Source organism: Alternaria postmessia (assembly GCF_024291825.1).
Source record: "Alternaria postmessia strain BMP 2775 chromosome Unknown scaffold_19, whole genome shotgun sequence".
Lineage (NCBI taxonomy): Eukaryota > Fungi > Ascomycota > Dothideomycetes > Pleosporales > Pleosporaceae > Alternaria > Alternaria postmessia.
Genome location: NW_026260092.1, coordinates 204,009 through 222,445, shown reverse-complemented (window position 1 = coordinate 222,445; position 18,437 = coordinate 204,009). Strand labels below are relative to the sequence as shown.

At 52.7% G+C, this 18,437-nt stretch overlaps 8 protein-coding genes across 8 annotated transcripts; 4 read left to right on the top strand and 4 right to left on the bottom strand.

The window, feature by feature from the left end:
- Nucleotides 1–648: 648 nt before the first annotated feature.
- Nucleotides 649–1,566, bottom strand: J4E82_004172 (uncharacterized protein; the record flags this gene model as incomplete). The annotated part of the gene is made up of 1 exon (XM_051730453.1): nucleotides 649–1,566. The coding sequence occupies one exon, from the start codon at nucleotides 1,564–1,566 to the stop codon at nucleotides 649–651; it is 918 nt and encodes a 305-aa protein (XP_051589792.1).
- Nucleotides 1,567–2,089: 523 nt separating this feature from the next.
- On the top strand, nucleotides 2,090–3,188 carry J4E82_004171 (uncharacterized protein; the record flags this gene model as incomplete). Its single annotated transcript, XM_051730452.1, has 2 exons — nucleotides 2,090–2,132; nucleotides 2,179–3,188. The coding sequence occupies 2 exons, from the start codon at nucleotides 2,090–2,092 to the stop codon at nucleotides 3,186–3,188; spliced, it is 1,053 nt and encodes a 350-aa protein (XP_051589791.1).
- Nucleotides 3,189–3,320: 132 nt separating this feature from the next.
- Nucleotides 3,321–3,776, bottom strand: J4E82_004170 (uncharacterized protein; the record flags this gene model as incomplete). Its single annotated transcript, XM_051730451.1, has 3 exons — nucleotides 3,321–3,422; nucleotides 3,473–3,559; nucleotides 3,615–3,776. 3 exons carry the CDS (start codon nucleotides 3,774–3,776, stop codon nucleotides 3,321–3,323), a joined length of 351 nt encoding a protein of 116 aa, XP_051589790.1.
- Nucleotides 3,777–4,222: 446 nt separating this feature from the next.
- Nucleotides 4,223–7,368, top strand: J4E82_004169 (uncharacterized protein; the record flags this gene model as incomplete). The annotated part of the gene is made up of 3 exons (XM_051730450.1): nucleotides 4,223–4,550; nucleotides 4,600–5,544; nucleotides 5,591–7,368. The coding sequence occupies 3 exons, from the start codon at nucleotides 4,223–4,225 to the stop codon at nucleotides 7,366–7,368; spliced, it is 3,051 nt and encodes a 1,016-aa protein (XP_051589789.1).
- A 499-nt stretch (nucleotides 7,369–7,867) lies between these two features.
- J4E82_004168 (uncharacterized protein) lies at nucleotides 7,868–8,728 on the top strand (the record flags this gene model as incomplete). Its single annotated transcript, XM_051730449.1, has 2 exons — nucleotides 7,868–8,098; nucleotides 8,153–8,728. The coding sequence occupies 2 exons, from the start codon at nucleotides 7,868–7,870 to the stop codon at nucleotides 8,726–8,728; spliced, it is 807 nt and encodes a 268-aa protein (XP_051589788.1).
- Nucleotides 8,729–9,161: 433 nt separating this feature from the next.
- Nucleotides 9,162–10,697, bottom strand: J4E82_004167 (uncharacterized protein; the record flags this gene model as incomplete). The annotated part of the gene is made up of 1 exon (XM_051730448.1): nucleotides 9,162–10,697. The coding sequence occupies one exon, from the start codon at nucleotides 10,695–10,697 to the stop codon at nucleotides 9,162–9,164; it is 1,536 nt and encodes a 511-aa protein (XP_051589787.1).
- A 612-nt stretch (nucleotides 10,698–11,309) lies between these two features.
- On the bottom strand, nucleotides 11,310–13,200 carry J4E82_004166 (uncharacterized protein; the record flags this gene model as incomplete). The annotated part of the gene is made up of 3 exons (XM_051730447.1): nucleotides 11,310–12,564; nucleotides 12,631–12,918; nucleotides 12,977–13,200. The coding sequence occupies 3 exons, from the start codon at nucleotides 13,198–13,200 to the stop codon at nucleotides 11,310–11,312; spliced, it is 1,767 nt and encodes a 588-aa protein (XP_051589786.1).
- Nucleotides 13,201–14,700: 1,500 nt separating this feature from the next.
- J4E82_004165 (uncharacterized protein) lies at nucleotides 14,701–17,776 on the top strand (the record flags this gene model as incomplete). The annotated part of the gene is made up of 2 exons (XM_051730446.1): nucleotides 14,701–15,533; nucleotides 15,643–17,776. The coding sequence occupies 2 exons, from the start codon at nucleotides 14,701–14,703 to the stop codon at nucleotides 17,774–17,776; spliced, it is 2,967 nt and encodes a 988-aa protein (XP_051589785.1).
- Nucleotides 17,777–18,437: the final 661 nt, after the last annotated feature.

Genomic DNA, 18,437 nt, shown 5'->3' with positions numbered 1-18,437 from the left:
GTTCTTCATCCTCAAGATAATCGAAGATGCCGCCCACGATGTCAACCGGCAAGTCGAGTAGTCGAAAAGGTATTTGCAACGCTCTAACAGGAGCCGCCTTTTCTCTGTCACGAGCAGTAATCATGTCGTTAGTGTAATACTGGCAGCGGTGGAGAAAGTGGGTGAGGGGTTTGAGTCGATTGCCGGTGAGAGAAGATTGTTATCGTGGTTGAGACGTTCTTGCCCTTTTGTTTACACTAGGGTCGTCGTCCGCTTCTGATGATCAGGCAAACTATCACTTTAAGAAGCCACCACTGAGATCTTGGACAGCGGGAGGTTTGCTCTTGACTCATCAAGGGATACAACATCACTGTTCTTACGAGGTAAGAGAGACTGATCAAAGGTAATGATAAATGTACAAACGTGAAGAGAGGTCTATGGTCATATGCCAAAAGTACGGAGATACCAAAAGTGAAACGCCGCCGAATAAGTTTCCAAACTCCACAAACCAATTTATCGAATTCAACTCCAGAAAGTAGATGCTACTGAAACCACAAACCGAATGTGGTCAGCCCTATGTTGGGTCATCCAGGTGACCCGTATCAAGAAGCCCGATTATACGTGTAGCTCTTATACACACGTCATGCCACTACTAGCCCCATTAACGCCTTACATCTTCTTCTTCTTTGTGTGAAACATGTTATATTCTGGCCTTTTCCTCTTCAGAGTCGGGTCAGGCGCTGACTGTCCGTTTGGCGCTCTTGGCTTGGGTGCGCTGAACGACATCCCGGGCGGTAACGACGTCCGCGTGGGTGGTGGAGGATTGCGCTGCTGTGGTGCTGGCCTTTGTGTAATATTCGGGCGGTTTGCGGATAACGACGGCGTTGGGCGAGATTCGGGTTTGTTGTTGATAGATGCCGAAGCTTGTCTGGACACTACCATGCTTCGTGGAGCTTCGTTTTCCGCCATTCTAACCATCCTTGCCGGTGCTTGCCTAACGGTGGTCTTCCTCTGCTCTAGAAGATGTTGTGGTATGTGGCTAGCCTTCGGGCGTTCACGACCGTGATCGAACATGCCACGCTTCAGCTTATCGAAGGCGGCTTTGCCAGTCTTCGCAGGTGCACCCGAGGGTTGGCCCCAGCTGCTGGTAGTCCGGCCAGTGAACATCTTACTGGCGCCAGCACCGTATCCAAATCTGGTTTCCACAATCAGTGTCTTATTCTGTGCGCGATCTTTCTGCAGCGCCTGCATCTGCTGCTTGAGGGCCTCTTTGTCGGCCTCTTTCTCCAGTTCCGCATCTTTCTTCAATTTGCGGTAAACTTTGCTCCAATTTCGAGGATCGCGCGGCTCGTGCGGCTTCTTCTCCCAGTCCGGAATGTCGCGCTTGATGAAGCGGAGCCAAATCTCGCCCGTCTCTCCCAGTAATTGTGGGCAGTTTGCCTCGAGCTCCAGGAGCTGGTCTGGGCTTTGTACGAATCGGAGGACTGGTTGCAGGAAGGAGTAGGGTAGATCGCCAACATCTCGGAGCATGTCGATGTTCTTAATCAGGCGCTGTCGAGCCAGCTCGAAGAGGCTTGCGACGGGCATGGTGATGGGACGGTTTATTACGGGGTCTATCCAAAAGCGAAGGGTACGGAATGTTGCGAGGCGAAAGTCGAGGGTTGAACGATGCGGAGATTCAAGAGCCGCTGGTTGTATAAATATAGTTTGCCGTGAAATCTCGTTGGTAGGGTGACTGCTACGTGACGTGAATCATGAATAGGCGGATTGAGGGCAGCGTGGACCGTAGGATGGGGCTGAGGACCCCACGGAACTCACGACAGCATCTCGGTAGGCTAGCTCGGAAGGAGAGGTTTACTGGATAGATGGCGCTTGCCAGAACAATGTTAAGCGACTTAGTGAAAAGTGAACCAAGGGAGGTGAAGGCGAAAGTGATGAGGAAGGTGTTGGGGACTTGTCGCTGACGTCTGGTAGCGGTGCTGGACGCTAACAGAGACCCTTGTCGTACGCGTTCGTCAACCCGCGGAACTTCAATATCGCGACTTCAACAACGGCAACGACCCACCCTATACCAATAACCTCATTACGCCAGTAGCCTAAACGGGAAAGAATGGCGATCAAGGATTGGGGCCTCTTATCCCAGGCGGACGAAGGTAGGCCATCTAACATCCGGCACGTAGCTTCTACTAATTCCAGCAGATGCGCTTCATAATGTATCCCGCCTACTAGCTGTCGAAGCTCGTCCGTACACAAACACCGCCGGTCGCATACTCAAGCCAGACTTCTTCGAGGATGCGCGCCCCAGACAACTCCCCTCTCCGCCCCCAGATGCCTCTGCCGCAGAGGAGGAAGCAGCAGCAGCCACTGTCGAGCGCGAGCAACAAGCACACAATATCGAGATATGGCGGAAAGACATCATGAATGAGCTGTCGCTACTAGACTTTGCGATACTGCGATCTGAGTTCACTACGAATAGCAATCACACTGAGCGCGAGCGTTACGCTGTTGAGAAGACGGCCATCGAGGCAAAGCAAGAGCACGTGCGCAAGACGATAGAAGATCTGCGCATCAGACTAGTCGAGGCGAAAGAGACGCTCGCCGTACGTAAGACGTATGACGAGCTCACAGAGAAGATCACCAGCAGTAAGATGCTGAAGCCGCGGGACGAGCAAGCACATGCCCACGAGAAGCTGGACCAGGAGATAGAAGAACTCAGAAACGAAGTGCAATCGGCGAAGAATACATGGAGTGAGCGCCGCACGCAATTCGGACGGATCGAGGAAGAGGCACGCGGCATGTTACGCATGATCAAGGACGAGAAAGAGGAAGCTGAGCGCAAGGAGGGCATGATGAAGGATGGAGACGAGGATGGTGAGGGCGAGGGCAGCACTTCCAGAGGAGATGTCAGCCATGCTGGCACCCCGAGGCCGGACGGTGGTATGACTCCAGGGCATGCCAGTCAGAGTGGAGAAGGTTCGTCTCTGAGGGTACCACCACAGGATCGCTTGAAGCCTCTATCGCGGGACGTCAGCGCTGCGCCATCGCCTACCAGATCTGGTGCTGCGGATGATACGGAAATGGCAGATATGGGGGCGAACTCAGGAGATGGAAATGATGGTGACTCCTCCGGTCTTGAAGAGGGCGAAGACCTTGAAGATGGAGAGGAAGATGGCGAAGATCGCTCAGAGATCAAGATGGACGAGTCGTGATTGTGCTTGGACAGCAGTCTGCTTGATGATTTGATTGCATAGCGCGGTGTTCAGGGTATCATTCCATCTTCTTTACAGCGGTGCCATGTCCAACTGCAGTATCAACTATCTATCTCTCCAGTGGTCATGAGTCTAAGCGGCCTCACGCATGGCTGCCTTGCCCTTTTCAACAGCCTCTTTCGCCTTGGTGACTTCCTCTGGTGATGCCTGGCCGCCGCCTTCCTTGTTGTTCTCCTACAAGTTATCAGTACTAGGTACTCAGCTCAACTATATCGTCAACTTACCAGCTCCTCCTCCAGCTTCTCCACTGCCTGCTCGATCTTGATCTTCATGCCAGGCAGAACATTCTTAGTTTCTTGGAGGGCTTGACGCTGTGTTATTGTTAGACCCGGCGTGCCAGATATCCTTCTTGGTGGCCACGCATACCTCTTGCCTCAAAGTGTACTCAGCATTATCGTCGCCCTCACTGGTCTCGGCCTTCTTGATGCGCGCCTCTTGCTGCTCGATCTCCTTGTGGTAGCTTGCTTCTTCCTTGACAAGGCGGGTCACGACGCCAGTTGCAATAGCGAGCTTGGACGGAGGAGCCATGTTTGAATGGGAATTGAAGTAGACGGGTTTATAATTTGGAGAGACAGAAGAACAAAGATCTCAGTTGATATATGTCGGTTTATGTGGTTGCCTGCTTGTAAACATTTGTTCACGGCGGGGCTAGCTGCCGCCCCACTACCTAGGAATTAGTTTACAGCGTGTGGACATATGGACCAGCGGAACGTTGCGGTGTTGAACTACGACAATCTTGCATCTGTTTCCAGTCTTTCATGAAAATTTAGTTGACTGTTAGTTGTCTTTCAGCCTCCAAGCTGCGGCTTCGATTGAGGTGCCAAGACCACTTACGTCCATTTGTAGACTAGACTGAACGCGTCCCAGTGCCCACGCGTCGAAAGGAGAGCGCGCGACAAGCCCACCATCCCTAGCAACCCCTCTAAAACAACAACAACACATTCACTGTTGCTGCTGCATAGAGTGCCACAACCATGGACTCTTCTCCAGCGAAGCGCCGCTCCGAGCGCACTTCTGCATCGGCGACTCCAAGACGAAGCGCCCGTGGTCAAAATTCTCAGATACCTGACAGCAGCCCAGCGCCGGCAGGTCCAGATGAGCAGTTGCAGTCTGAGGCTTCGCAGGCCTCACAACGTGGATCGCTAGCAACTCCACGCAACGCAAGGTTCCAGACCACTTCGACACAATCCCCGCTCTTCTTCCGCTCATCGCCTGCCAACCCCTCCGGCGCAGGACAAGCTAATGGCGAGGATGAGAGCGATGGTGGTGCGACACCAAAAGCGTCTGCACAGACGATGGGGGGTACGGAGTACTCGATATCAAGTGTTAGAAATGTCATTGACAAACTTAGATTCGTCGCCCATTCACTACGCATCTAGCTCTAGCCCTGGCCGTGCCCGCAATGCCCAAAGCAACGTCCCTGGAAGCAGCAGCAGTGCCCTTTTCGTACGTGGCTCCGAATCCGCGGCTCGCAATCGACGAAGCGACATACACTCAGACGTCTTTGGCACAAGCTCTACCAATCGCCGACGCAGGTTATTTGTCGATGAAAATGGCATGCCTGTACAGGAACCTTCAGACGCACCAACCTTCTCCAATATCAACCCTGATACTTCAGATGCGGAGGTCTTGGGCGGAAACTCCTCTCGAGTCATTTGGGGAACCAACGTATCGCTCGTAGACGCCAGACATGCCATGAGAGACTTCTTGATGAACTTCCGAAGAAAGTATCGCATGATCCAGGACGGCGAGCTGAACGAGGGCATGAATCTCCCAGATAATCATCCGGCCATGGCTAGGGAATATGTCGATATCATGAAGATGATGCTGGAGCTTGGTGTTACGCCTTTGAATTTGGACGCGCGCAATCTCAAGGCTTACCCACCGACCAGAAAGCTTTGGCACCAACTGCAGGCCTACCCTAACGAAATCATTCCCATCATGGATGTTGCAATCAAGGACACCATGCTCGAACTTGCTGAGAAGCGCATGGCAGAGATGCGAACCCAGATGTCACAAGCACAGCGTGCTGCTCAACCTAGGGCTCGCGATTCAAGCTCGCTCCCGCCCATGTTGAGCTCTGATGCGCCTACTCCCGGCGCCCCGTCTCCTGCTCCGTTCGCGGAAATCCCGAATCTGGTCAGCGAAGTTGACCAGAAAACATACAACGTAAGGCCATTCGGTCTAGATCATACAATCAACTTACGCGAGCTCAACCCTGGCGACATGGACAAGCTTGTCAGTGTGAAGGGTCTGGTGATTAGAACTACACCTATCATCCCAGACATGAAGGACGGTAAGTTCACAAGAACATTGTCAAAGTCATTGGCTAATTTGGCTAGCTTTCTTCCGCTGCTCTGTATGTAATCATACCGTCAGGGTCGACATTGACCGTGGCAAGATCACCGAGCCCACCAAGTGCCCGCGCGCCGTATGCGAGTCGCCAAACTCGATGCAGATCGTGCACAACCGCTCAGGCTTTGCAAACAAACAGGTCATCAAGCTACAAGAGACACCAGATGACATGCCGGACGGTCAGACACCGCATTCAGTGTCCCTGTGCGCATATGACGAGCTCGTCGATGTATGCAAAGCCGGTGACCGTGTTGAGATCACTGGTATCTTCAAGTGTAACCAGGTCCGCATCAATCCTCGTCAGCGATCGGTAAAGAACATCTTCAAGACATATGTCGATGCGCTTCACATTCAGAAAGTTGACAAGAAGCGACTCGGTATTGACGTATCGACAATCGAAGAAGAGCTCGCTGAGCACGCAGCTGGTGATCTGGAAGAAACCCGCAAGGTCTCCGAAGAGGAAGAGGAGAAGATCAAGGCTACTGGTGCTCGTTCTGACGTTTACGAACTCCTTTCTCGCTCGCTGGCGCCCAGTATCTACGAGATGGACGATGTCAAGAAGGGCATTCTGCTCCAGCTCTTTGGTGGCACTAACAAGCAGTTCGAAAAAGGAGGTAGCCCGAAGTACCGTGGCGACATCAACGTTCTGCTCTGTGGTGATCCTTCCACAGCCAAATCTCAGATTCTGCAGTACGTACACAGAATTGCGCCACGAGGTGTGTACACTTCTGGAAAGGGTTCCTCTGCTGTCGGTTTGACTGCGTACGTTACCCGCGATCCTGAGACACGACAGCTGGTGCTTGAGTCTGGTGCGCTAGTCTTGTCCGATGGTGGTGTGTGCTGCATCGATGAGTTCGACAAGATGTCTGAGGCAACTCGATCCGTTCTCCACGAAGTTATGGAACAGCAAACAGTTTCCATCGCCAAAGCTGGTATCATCACAACCCTCAATGCCCGTACTTCGATTCTTGCATCCGCCAATCCTATCGGATCGAAATACAACGTCAACCTTCCCGTCCCTCAAAACATCGACCTCCCACCCACACTCCTCTCACGTTTCGATCTTGTGTATCTTGTCCTGGATCGTATTGACGAGCAAAACGATCGTCGCATGGCTCGTCATTTGGTCGGCATGTATCTCGAAGATACGCCTGAGAATGCTTCCAAGAGCGAAGTAATGCCTATCGAATTTTTGACCGCATACATCTCCTATGCGCGCTCAAATATCCACCCAAAGATCACCGAGCCTGCATCGAAAGCTCTTGTGGATGCTTACGTTGCGATGCGTGGTCTCGGTGCTGACATTCGCTCGCAAGAGCGAAGAATTACAGCAACTACACGTCAATTAGAATCAATGATCCGTCTCTCTGAAGCCCACGCCAAGATGCGCTTGTCAGAAGAAGTTACGGCTGACGACGTTCACGAAGCCGTCCGTCTCATCAAGTCAGCGCTCAAGCAGGCAGCTACGGATGCACGTACAGGTCTTATCGACATGTCGCTTCTCACTGAAGGCACTTCGACCAGCGATCGCCGCAAGAAAGAAGACCTCAAGCGCGCGGTGCTTGCCTCGCTCGACGAGCTTGGTTCTGCTGGCCAGAGCGTGCGCATGAACGACCTGGTCAAGAAGGTCAGGGAAGGCGCTAGTGAACAAGTGGAAAATCAGGAGTTCCTTGAGGTATTGCGCAGTGCCGAGCTTGAGGGTGCTGTCCAAATTAGTGGTGAGGGTATGAGGAGAATGGTCAAGAGGGTTGTTGGTAACTTCTAGATCAACTATTGTAGGCATGGCGTTCCAGGGGTTATGGGATAAGCATACCTTTATGAGGCGATGATATGATGTGGTGGATGGATAGCTGCAAGAATTTCAGTAGTCGCGTTGCATTTGTATAGACATCGTGTTCTGCCATTGTCCTTTGAAGATATCTACTGTCCTCCACATTGTATAAACGTCTGATGTCCAATCAACCACAAGGCGGAAGTGCTCCAGAACAGGGGCTGACTCAGCGGCAAGCCTCGGCACGAACTGTCAACACCAGCTGCTCTTACACAACGTCCGCAACAGCTCGCGGTCATGTTCACGCTATATCCTTACGATGCTCAACTTGTGTAGTGAAATTTCCGTGGAAGCTCGATGCATTCTAAGCGATAAATATTACCGCCCCTTGGTGCTTCTCAATTGATAGGTAGTTAATTGCTTGACGGCTACTCAGTTCCATAGCTTGATCTCGATATCCACCCCGACCGAGACGACACCAATCACGGCTATAATGAAGACCTCCAAATTTGCACCGAAGACGCCCGCAGAGAGGCTAGCGCAATCAAAAGCCGATAAGCTCAAGCAGGACAAAGATCGAGTTACGCGACTGTTAGGACGCGTCCGGTGGAAAGCAGAAATGCTCATGGTGTCTTACTTTCGAACCATGGAGATTGTACAGGCAGCTGCTCAGCAAAATGGGGATCACCAGTCCCAGCATGCAATGGGTAGCGGCGCGTCGAGTGTAAGTGGTTACGAGCCTCAACAGCCTGGACGCCGTGAGACTGACATTGCGCAGAAGCAAGCCGAATCCATGTTCAAGGTAGACTTCTTCGAGTTTTACACGCTACTAGAGCGTTACATCACAGACTGTCTCGCTATATTCGGCGTTTTTGTTTCTACCTCTGCGCCGCGCATAAACTTCAATGCCCTCCGTTACGAGACCAACCCCGAGCTTCACCGAACGCGACCGATGGCTTCGCATGCATTCCACGCCAACCTTCTAGAAGCATTGGATGACGAGAAGTGTCCGTTGGCAGGATCACTAGGTCTACAAGAGGTCCGTGTACAACTAGGCATCGCAAAAGAATACCGTAATGCTTGGAAAGATGCGGATAGCAAGGCAGGCATATCCGACGGCGACGAGCGCGCACATATTACGCTTCAAAACTTGCAGCTAGAAGATATGTTGCGCAATATCATTGGCGGATGTGACCTTGCTCACGAAGCAGTGCAGCAGCATTCCGACGACGCTACAAATGGGCGTGCACTGACTAGCCAAGACTTTGAACCGAAGAATATGTACGGACATATGAGCATGGAGATTGAGGATACACCATTTGAATACATGGACGACGCAATGGAGCTGGATTGAAGGTGACCTCTAGATCTATAGAGTATTATCCAGGAAGGGGCAAGACTTTCCACTGCTCACGCGCCGCGACCCAATGTACCCAACAATATACGCACATCCTGGCTTCACTTCTCCGATGAAACAAGCACATAACGAGCGCAGTACCTGAGTGGTACTCCTCAAACTACGCTGACATCTTCAATCCACACCGATGAAGAACGTTCTGGGAATAGCGAGAGCATACAACCGCGAGAAATCTGTAGTAATGCATAACAAGACAAGGTCAGTCGACTACGTATTCTTGATTTGCATCTACTCCTACTCGCCCCTTCCCTTTCTGTCCGCCTCGTCATAAGCACAGAGATTGAGCCTTAGCGCTCATCTGCCCAGTGCACATGACTGGATTTGTTCTGCGTTCCCCTTCCTATGGAGCTCGCGTCACATTACTTCTGTCTCAAGCGACCACCGTCCTACTTTCTAGTCTTTCTTCAATTCCACCTATTGCCTCGATCGGGCTCATCGACCGTTCTTGCTCAATACCAATCTTTTGCATCATATGCTCTTCTTCTGGCTCTTCGTCTTGCAAGACACTGTCCGCGCGATATCTGTTGCCATCCGCCTTGGCTGCTGTCTCTTCATGAACAAGCTGCTCTTGTTCCAGTTCCCACTTGCACCTCTCTTTGCAATCCCAGCATACACTTCTCTTACATACGCGCATGTCGTACTTCCACTCATGTCGGTTCAACATCTCCTGACAGTGTGCACAGTCCATCGGAATGACAATCGTCTCCATATCGCCGCGTCGACGAGCAATGCTGAGACCCTTGCTAGTGCGGGTGTAAATCTTCATGTCTCCCTCGCTGTTAACGTCAATACCGTCGAACACAACGAGCTTGTCGACCTTGCACCACCACGCAGGTCGACCTTCAGCTTCTGTCCGCGCACGAACTGATGTGCTGGTGAACGCGTCCACCTGAGCACCTGGACCTGGCAGCCAGCAGCCATTTGTCGTCTGCCTCGGTGGTGTAAACACGCGCGTCTTTTCTTCCTCAACCCTTTCCTTCTTCGTCGACATGTTGAGTCGTTCCTGTAGTAGTGCTGTGGGTGATCTCAGAGCGGCTTTGGATTGTGTCTTTGAATTGCGGATTAAATCATACCGCTTCTCGAGCTCGGAGCGTGGCTTGGATGAGTCGGATACTGGGTTTGCCCCTAGGTTCAGCTCTGCGGGTCGCTTCAGACGTGCGATTGAATCTGTGCGTTGCCGAGGCGAAGACGTCGATGCTGAAGCAGTGTGCTTTGAAGCGACGGATGCGTTTCTTGATCGCTGGTTGAAGTCGCTGAGCGCAAGAGATGCGGGCCGCGATTGTGGTGGTAGATTTTCGTCGTCTGAGACGTACACACCGGAGTCTCGGTCGTGGGATTGAGTCGATGTTTTGTCCATTGTGGATGGTACTGGTCTCTTGAGGGGATTCTCTTGGCTGATCGATTGCTCAGGAGAGGCAGACAAAGGTTCCAGCTGTTTTGGAAGTTTTTCTTGAGCCTGTTGGGAAGCTTCCGATCGCTCTTCGTTGACGATGGCACGCGACTCATCCGCTGCAGTAGCACATTGGAGTTGCCCTGATGGCGACGATTTGGGTGGTGGTACTGGCGGATCATCATTGTCGGTAGAAATTAGCTTCTTCGAGTAATTTTTGACTTTGGAGTGGACTTCTTGCTCCGACTCCCTCGTCGAAAGATCTTGTTCAGCAGCAGATGGTGATGCAATGAGCGGCTCGGTCTCTGATACTAGGTCAGGTCGTGGTGATTGTAGTGGCATAGCGTCATCGTCAAAAAGGAAGACACCGGAATCTTCGCCATCTGGATTCAGGTCCAAGTCCTTTGCTACCAAAGGAATGAGGATACTGGGTTGCTCGGTTGCAGCATCTTCAGTAAGCAGTGGTTTCTTCGTAGGATCGGCTTTGGAGCTCTTCCAGAAAGCGAATGACGGCATGGTAAATCGGAAAAGACTGTGGATACGATGGGAATCGATATTAAGTAGAATGAAAAGCTGTCGCTTGTATACGTATTGCTGGCGAGTTACCCTTTACATATATAGAGTCGCTACACGTTCAGCATGGATTACAGGCTCAACCCCCGCATCACACACGTACTCGACCTACGTCGCCGTTTCCTCTTGATCCACGAAACAGTACTTTGTGCAATCTCTCTTACCCTTCTGGAAGGTTGCTCAGCTTTCAAGATACCATGTGCTGTGGAGTCGGTCCATCCGAAACACTGACAGCTGGGATCTGGTTGGTGGCATGTTTGACACATCCCAGCTCGGACCTGTATCAGATGGGATTACCACGTTTATGCGCACCTTACACAGGCTTACAAGGACTAGGATCATGCTGTTGTCTATCGATAAGAGGATGTGCGACGGGGATGAGCTTTATGCGTGATGATGGTGGTTGTTGGATATATATGATCTATGTGGTTTTCCATGGACGTTTTGAAACAATCACACGGGGAATTGTCTATGCACGTACAATTCTTCTGCTATTGCTTTCATGCTTCCGTGCGGAAAAGCATGATGGCCTCTTTACTCGTATCTGGATACCGCTCAGACGACGCGTCCCTTGACCTGCTTGATGTTCTTGACGTTGATATCGCGCCAGAATGCAGCCGCAATGAGAGCGCATGATAGCATGCAAATACTCGTGATCAACATGAGTCGCTGCGAGTCGGCGTAAGACTGCGCGATACCAGTCCTCTCCGGCGATCCCCACTTGTATGATAGCTGGTTCGGCAATGAAGCGTAGATGTCCGCAACATTGACACCAGCCGGAACGTTCTTGACAAGATTGTTGTAAAAGGTCCCAGTCCAGATAGCAGCGGAGACAGTACTTCCAACCGCGCTACCAATAGAGCAGAAGAGGTTGAGAACGGCGATAATGACAGCCATGTGCTGATGATCCGAAGGCGCCATCATGGCCAGCTCGCCAGCGATAACGATGGTGCCTCCAGCCACTGCCGTGAAGATCTGCGTCATGACAATGTACCCCACTGATGTTCCAGGCTGACGGAAGTGAATCATTAGTCCCAGCGCTAGGATATCAATCGGCAGTGCAAAGAAGACAGCAACCCACTTGAACCTTCCTGTAATCCTAATTGCTGGTCCCACGGCTGCCAAGCACCAGAAGCAGGAGACAACGCGGTAGATGCTCTGGACATAGCTGGCCGTAGTGACGTTGAGGTTCCAAACCACTTGCAACATGGAGCCGAAGTATGATCCCCAAACCGCGCTGTTGAAGTAAACAAAGACGAACATGACGCCGGCAAGGAAGACGGTTCGATCCAGAAGCAATTTATACGGGATGAACGTAACGGGCGCGAAGAACCTTTCCCAGATGGGAAAGGCGATGAGAAGGACGAAGCCAGCGACGATCATACCGATGATCATGGGACTCTTCCACTTCTCCGCTTGGTAGCTGTATAGACTGAATGGTAGCAAGAACAACGCCATGCCTGCTACCAAAATCAGTATTCCCACGGCATCAATATCGATGCAGAACTTCTTGATGGCTGCCGGGCTCCAGTCAATGCGGCGTGGCTCGAGTAGACCTTGTTTACGGGCTTTGCGATCGTTGAAGAGAACCAAGGCTGCAAGAGGAACGACGACGACGGGGATGACGATTGTGAAGATGCCAAACGCCCAGCGCCAGCCGGGGCCAGCGAGAACGGATTGAGCGACAGGACCGCCGATCCAAGTTGTGATTACGTAGGGCGAGGTTGCGAAGGAGAGCATGAGGGCGCGATTCTTGAGTGTCGAGGTATCGGCGATGAAGACAGTAAGAATGTACGACACTGCTTGTGATCTGGATATCATCGTGTCAGCGTTACCATTTCCTCATCTTGATCGGTAATGAACACGATTTACATACCCTGTAGACGAGAAGACTTGCGCCGCAGCATATGTCTCTACATTCTGGCACGAAGCCATCATGATGTATCCCACCATCCATACAAACAGTGAGAGTAAGAGCCCCTGAGGTCGACCCCACATGTCGAGTAGCTTAGCCAAGGGAATCTTGGACAGCCCGCCGATGATGGATGACATGATTCCAGTAGCGGCAGTGAGAGAGTGCAGACGGAAAGCACTGGTAACATAGGGATTCATGGCGCGGACGACGACTTCTTGGAGGGCGGTGACGAAGTAGATCCACCAGATGCTGCGTGGGTGTTAGTGAACATACTGGACGAAGATGTGAACGAAAGGGGGTGACAAACATAACATAGGCGCCGATAAGATGGTATTTTGTCCATACTGATGCTGCAGCTTGGACGGCCTTGACACCTGCCTGAGCGTTGCTGGAGAGACTTTCTTCGTCGCTGACCGTGTCGTGGGGGCCATCTGTCTGGGCGCCTTTTTCCGCATCGCTAGTTTGACGAGAAGCCTCAACGGGCTCGACCGAGTCAGTCGCCTTGTCTTTGGAACGATCAAAGAAGTGCATAATTGAAGAGAGCGGAGTGATCACAGTGTGACCAGAGAACGAGGCGGAAGAGATCAGCAACGAGAGATGCCACGTTCAGGCAGTACAGGTCTTCGCAGCATACTCTTATATCACCCTCAAGCTTCTAGAGCCCTAATACACCCGTTCAACACTCGTATAAGACCCAGGAACGCACTCCTTCAGACCACCATCGATCCACCATTGGCCCCTCCCAAACCACATCACTGGAAGCACCTTCGATTTTTGCACCGGTTATATGACTATACTACAGTCTCGAGGACTTGGCATAGCTTGGTACGAGAAAATCGATACCTAGAGTAGCAATAAGGATGAGTAGGGTGGAGTGAAGGCGTTCGTGAAGGAGACTAGCGTGGAAAATTCGATCTGATTAGATGTAAAGATGATCTTATCACGGACGGTCGGAGTCGGAAAAGCCCGGTGCAAGCTCGGATCTAGGATTGATGGGGAAGAACATGCGACGTGTTATTTGCACGTGAATTCGATATTTAAATGAGACTGTTATGTTGTCTCTTGTTCGCCTTCTGGAGCTGGTAAGTCTTCTCGGCGTTTTCAAAGAAGTTGAAAGTGCATGCTGCCGATGCCGTCGGTTGGGCATGAGAGATGTCACTCTGTTGCGCGGGCCCAAAGGGAGTCGAAATTGGACCATGATCGATGACCATCCATCATGTCACACGGGAAAGTGCTGCGCCTCTTGAGTATGGCATGTATGGCAATGCGCTCCCGTGGTTACAGTGTCTCAATGGTGTTTCGGCCGGCTAAAGGGCAGCAGCCGGCACACAGTGGGATCCCCCAGGGGACTATTGGATAGACTCATACCCGTCTGAGGTGAGAGCGTGCCGACCCACGAGTGACAGACAGGAAACTACGTGAGCAGGTGTGGGATGGTTGCTGAAGTACGTGGGGTGCTGCTCACTTGCCAGTTGTGTTGTGCATGGGATTTGCTTCTGCTCGAGTGCCGACATGGCGCGAAACCCTGAAGGGAACCTAGTTTCTGGCTATCGCTATCACGGTGTTGGTTGTACAGGCCACGGGTAATCCTGAGGGCTCTGCCATAAGGCGGGCAGGCCGCAGCTGACAAGGCGAAGTTGTATTATTCGTCTCATTCCGGGTACGTCTTTGTGATGCGCTGTCAAATTGTGCCTGCAGCCTGAAAGCGCCTCGTCAGCGTTCCCGCCCAGGGCTGGCCCGACAATGGCATCCTGCCTTGGATCGATCCTACACTACCCTACATCATCGACCTGCAGCGCTTCAGCACGACGTTAAACCGTCTACATCGTCGCCTATTGCCAACCCCCCTGTTCCGACAGCGACAACTCAGTCCCCACGCTACCCAACAACCGTTTGACGCGTAGTCGTACTCATTACAGCAGCCTCATCGCTTTGACCGCCTATTCGTACCGGGCCGCGCTGTTGTCCAGGCCCGAACCCGCACGAGATGCCACGAGTGCTTTGGCCCATTGAAGCAAAAGCACGTCCATGATGGCTTCGTCCAGATCCACCGCCGCTGACGAACTCAACGCCTTTGAGTCCTTCACAGGCGTCGAGGAGAGTGCAGAGCCCACTACGTCAACCACCCGCGACGACTCCACAGCAGACATGGCCAGAGACACGTCTGCTCCGCCCATGGGCCAAAACTCGGCTGGCCAGCGCCTGTTCCATGCGACCAACTCCCCCTCGCCGCTGTCGTCGCGAGAGGCTTCTCCTCGCCCGCACAAGCGCAATGCCACCCCGTCGGGCGCAGGCACGACTGCCAGGCCTTCCTTCAGAACACGCAAGAGCAGCGCCGATGCCAGCCCAAGTCGAGGTTCCAGCCTGTCCAACTCGACGACCGCCGCCGCCGCCCCAGGCCATGCCTCCCCGACGGTGCAGCGAGCTCTGTCCTCCACCAGCATACCTGAGCTCACGCCTACCTCATCGACCGACACTGTACGAGCCCCGCGCCCTTCCAAGCCATCTTCAAAGTCGAATTCTGGCGAGACGACTCCCCATTGGCCCCTCTCGCCGCGCCTCAAATCACCACCACCGGGCGATGACGGCCGCTCACGTTCGCGCACAAACTCGCTGCGTGCGCAAATTAGGAAGCCCGAAGCTCAATCTGCACCCTCAATTGTCGTCCAGAGCTCGTCGCCCGCCTCGCTCTCCCGCTTCCCAGTGAGAGAAGAGGCGCCCGCAAGCGACCCCGACGAGCCTCAGCCACAGCCTGCGCCCAAAGCAACCTCGCGGAGTTCCGGCGGCGTGGCTCCCAAGCTGGCAACGGTGCAAGAATCTAGCTTGCCTGCCACACCCGGATTTGATGGTCTAGAGCCGCAAAGGTACGCTTTCCCCGCAACGGCCCCACTGTTTGTCATCGCGACGCACGTTAGACTAACCACGGAGCCAATTTCCGTTCCCATCCGCAAACTTTGTTAACCTCGTTCTTAGCTTTGTTCCCTCAGCGACTGCCCACAAAACCGATCAGGACCGAAATGACGTCAATTCGTCCAAAGTCACTGAAGACCTCAGCACCAAGCACGACAACACCAAGCACACGGAGAGTGGTAGCGACAGCGCGACCAAGAGCGCCAAGAAGGGCAAGATGCAGGAGCAGCGCAACACGTACACCCATCGCCCACACACCGTCTCCGCAAAGCCCTCCCTCTCTTCAATGTCGACGCGATCGCGAGACCCGCCCCTCCGCAACATGACGGTCGAAACTGAGACCGTGCCCTCTGTCGCGCAGCCATCCATTGTGAACCAGGACCGGTCCGCGTCTGGTCGCGTAGATGGTGGAATACGACTAAAGGCCAGCAACGAGACGATTCGACCCAAGAAGGAAAGGAAAGCCCCCAAGCGCAAAGCCGCGTCCATCAATGCAGGCACTGGTAGGTTGCAACACATTTCGTACCACTATTACACCCCGAGCCGGCCGGACCCCGGTTCTCGCTCAAGCATGAACCCGTCATTCGGCAGCCCCGTCTCATACCGTTCGTATGACGACCGGCGCTCGTTATTGACCATGTCGCCCCCGAGTTCAGAGCTTCGCATGGCTCCTCTTCGCCCCCCTCTCAAATATTTTTATTCAAGCACTAACACAAGTACCCGTACAGCTTCGTCCAAAGCCGATGTATTCGAACAAAAGGTGGCCAGCGCGGTTGATGAGGCCGACTCCTCTGACTCCGATGCGACCTTCATCTATGAGTCGAACCCTCCCGAACAGCCGCACCGCAGCCGCCAACATCACTCACGAACGCCAAGCATGACGTCGCTAGCCAGCCTCACGGACCCACGACTCCAGATACGCGACACGCACAAGCACCCAAGTAAGAAGAGCAGCATAAAGTTCACGAACCCGTACAACAACCCGAGCATTGACGGCGATGATCGAGGCGAGGGCACCATCCGGATAGGCTCCGGGCGAGCGGGTGGAGGCAGTCATCATCACCACATTGGACGACATGGCCAGGGTCGCGGCGCACTCAGCCACCTTGCTATGGAGAGTGACACATCGGTACCACAGTCTTCGCGCGCACGTGGCCCGTCATCAAGAAATGCGTCGCAACCCAACAGCCCTCGCTTCCACACCTTCAATGTTGGGAACGGTCATAGCAATGGCAGCAAGAAAAGTGGAGAATATTCTGCAGCATACGATATCGACGCCGAAAACATTGCCGATGATGAGCGCACACCGCTGATTCAATCTGGACGAAGTCCACGTTCTACCCGAACCTCCCGCCAGCGCAATACCACCACCATACGCCAACTAGAGCGCCGGCATCATCGCGATGGCGGATGGTGTCGCCGTTTCGCGGGCTGCCTCGTCCTTACGATTCTACTGCTCGTCGTTGTGTTCTGCGCTATTGGCCTTGTTTTTGCTACCACGAAGCCTCTCACTAGTCTCGTGGTGCGAGACATACAGAATGTTGTAGCGAGTCAAGAGGAGGTTATGCTGGATCTCATAGTCAACGCGGTAAACCCTAACATCATCGGCGTTACCGTCTCTGACATGGAGGTCTCGCTGTTTGCTAAGAGCAAGCACGTCGGGTCAGATGCTTGGTGGCGCGAGCACGGGAACGGTCCACAAGACGACGTAGAACACTGGACACCCATCGAAGAAGAAGCAACTACAGAGATCTCGATTACTGGTGTAGATGAAGGGACCGATCCCATTGAGGGCGAACCTCGTACCATGCTTCTAGGACGCATTGCCCACTTCGACTCACCACTAAACTTTGAAGGTTCCTTTTTCCAGCGGAAACGCGCCGAATCTATTGGTGAGATTCGACTTTTGCACCCCGGAAACAAGACAGAAGCCGGAGGCAGCGAGCGATGGGAGGAAGTCCTGCAATATCCTTTCGAGTTGATCGTGAGGGGTAACTTCAAGTACACACTGCCTCTCAGTACGCAGGAATTCAAGGTCCCTGTTACGGCATCCCATTACTACGACCCAGATATCGAGCGCAAAAAGGAACTCGACAACGTAGAGAGCAAAGAAAAGAGGAGGAATATATCACATGTATCAACAAAACCACGGGGACGATACGACCGTAGAGCCTTACCGTTCTGGAGTCCCCGATAGCATACTGTTCATTTTTGTAACACAACGTTCCAGAACCAGAGGGGTCTGCACAACCGTGCGGCCCCAGCAACATCGCCCAAAAGAAACTGATACCCACTAAACACGAGTTCACGACACAATAGACTTGTCCGGCCCGGCATCTGCGACATCAGCAAACGCGTTGCCTTTTTTTCCGGCTCCACAGCCGTTCACGAATTTCTTTTTCGATCTGCAAACTACCACACCGCCTCATCTGAACCGGCCCTTCGCGTTCTCTCATAGCGAATGTTTTTAAACAAGCGTTCTCAACCTTGCGCTTCAGCGATGGTGTTTGTATCATGAAATTTTTCTGCATTTTCAAACTTCAGGTGGACTCGGCCTCCGTCCCCTCAAACCTTTTTAGCGCGTTTCCGGTTTTACGCTTGGAGGTGGATTGCTTTTTTATGCATCCAAATTACACTCGCTTTGATCTTTCTTCCCATGTATCCATAATTTAGCCTTGTTTTCTTTTCGTTTTGATTGAACTTCTGTTTGTTCAATAGCGGCTAGGGTGGGTGCATAGGTTAGGCATGGCATGGCATGGTAGGGACTGGAAAGGCACTTGCATCGCACTGGGAGCAAGGGACTATAGGAATGATACTAAGTCACTCGTACTGATCTTCCACCTCGTGAAATGTGCTTT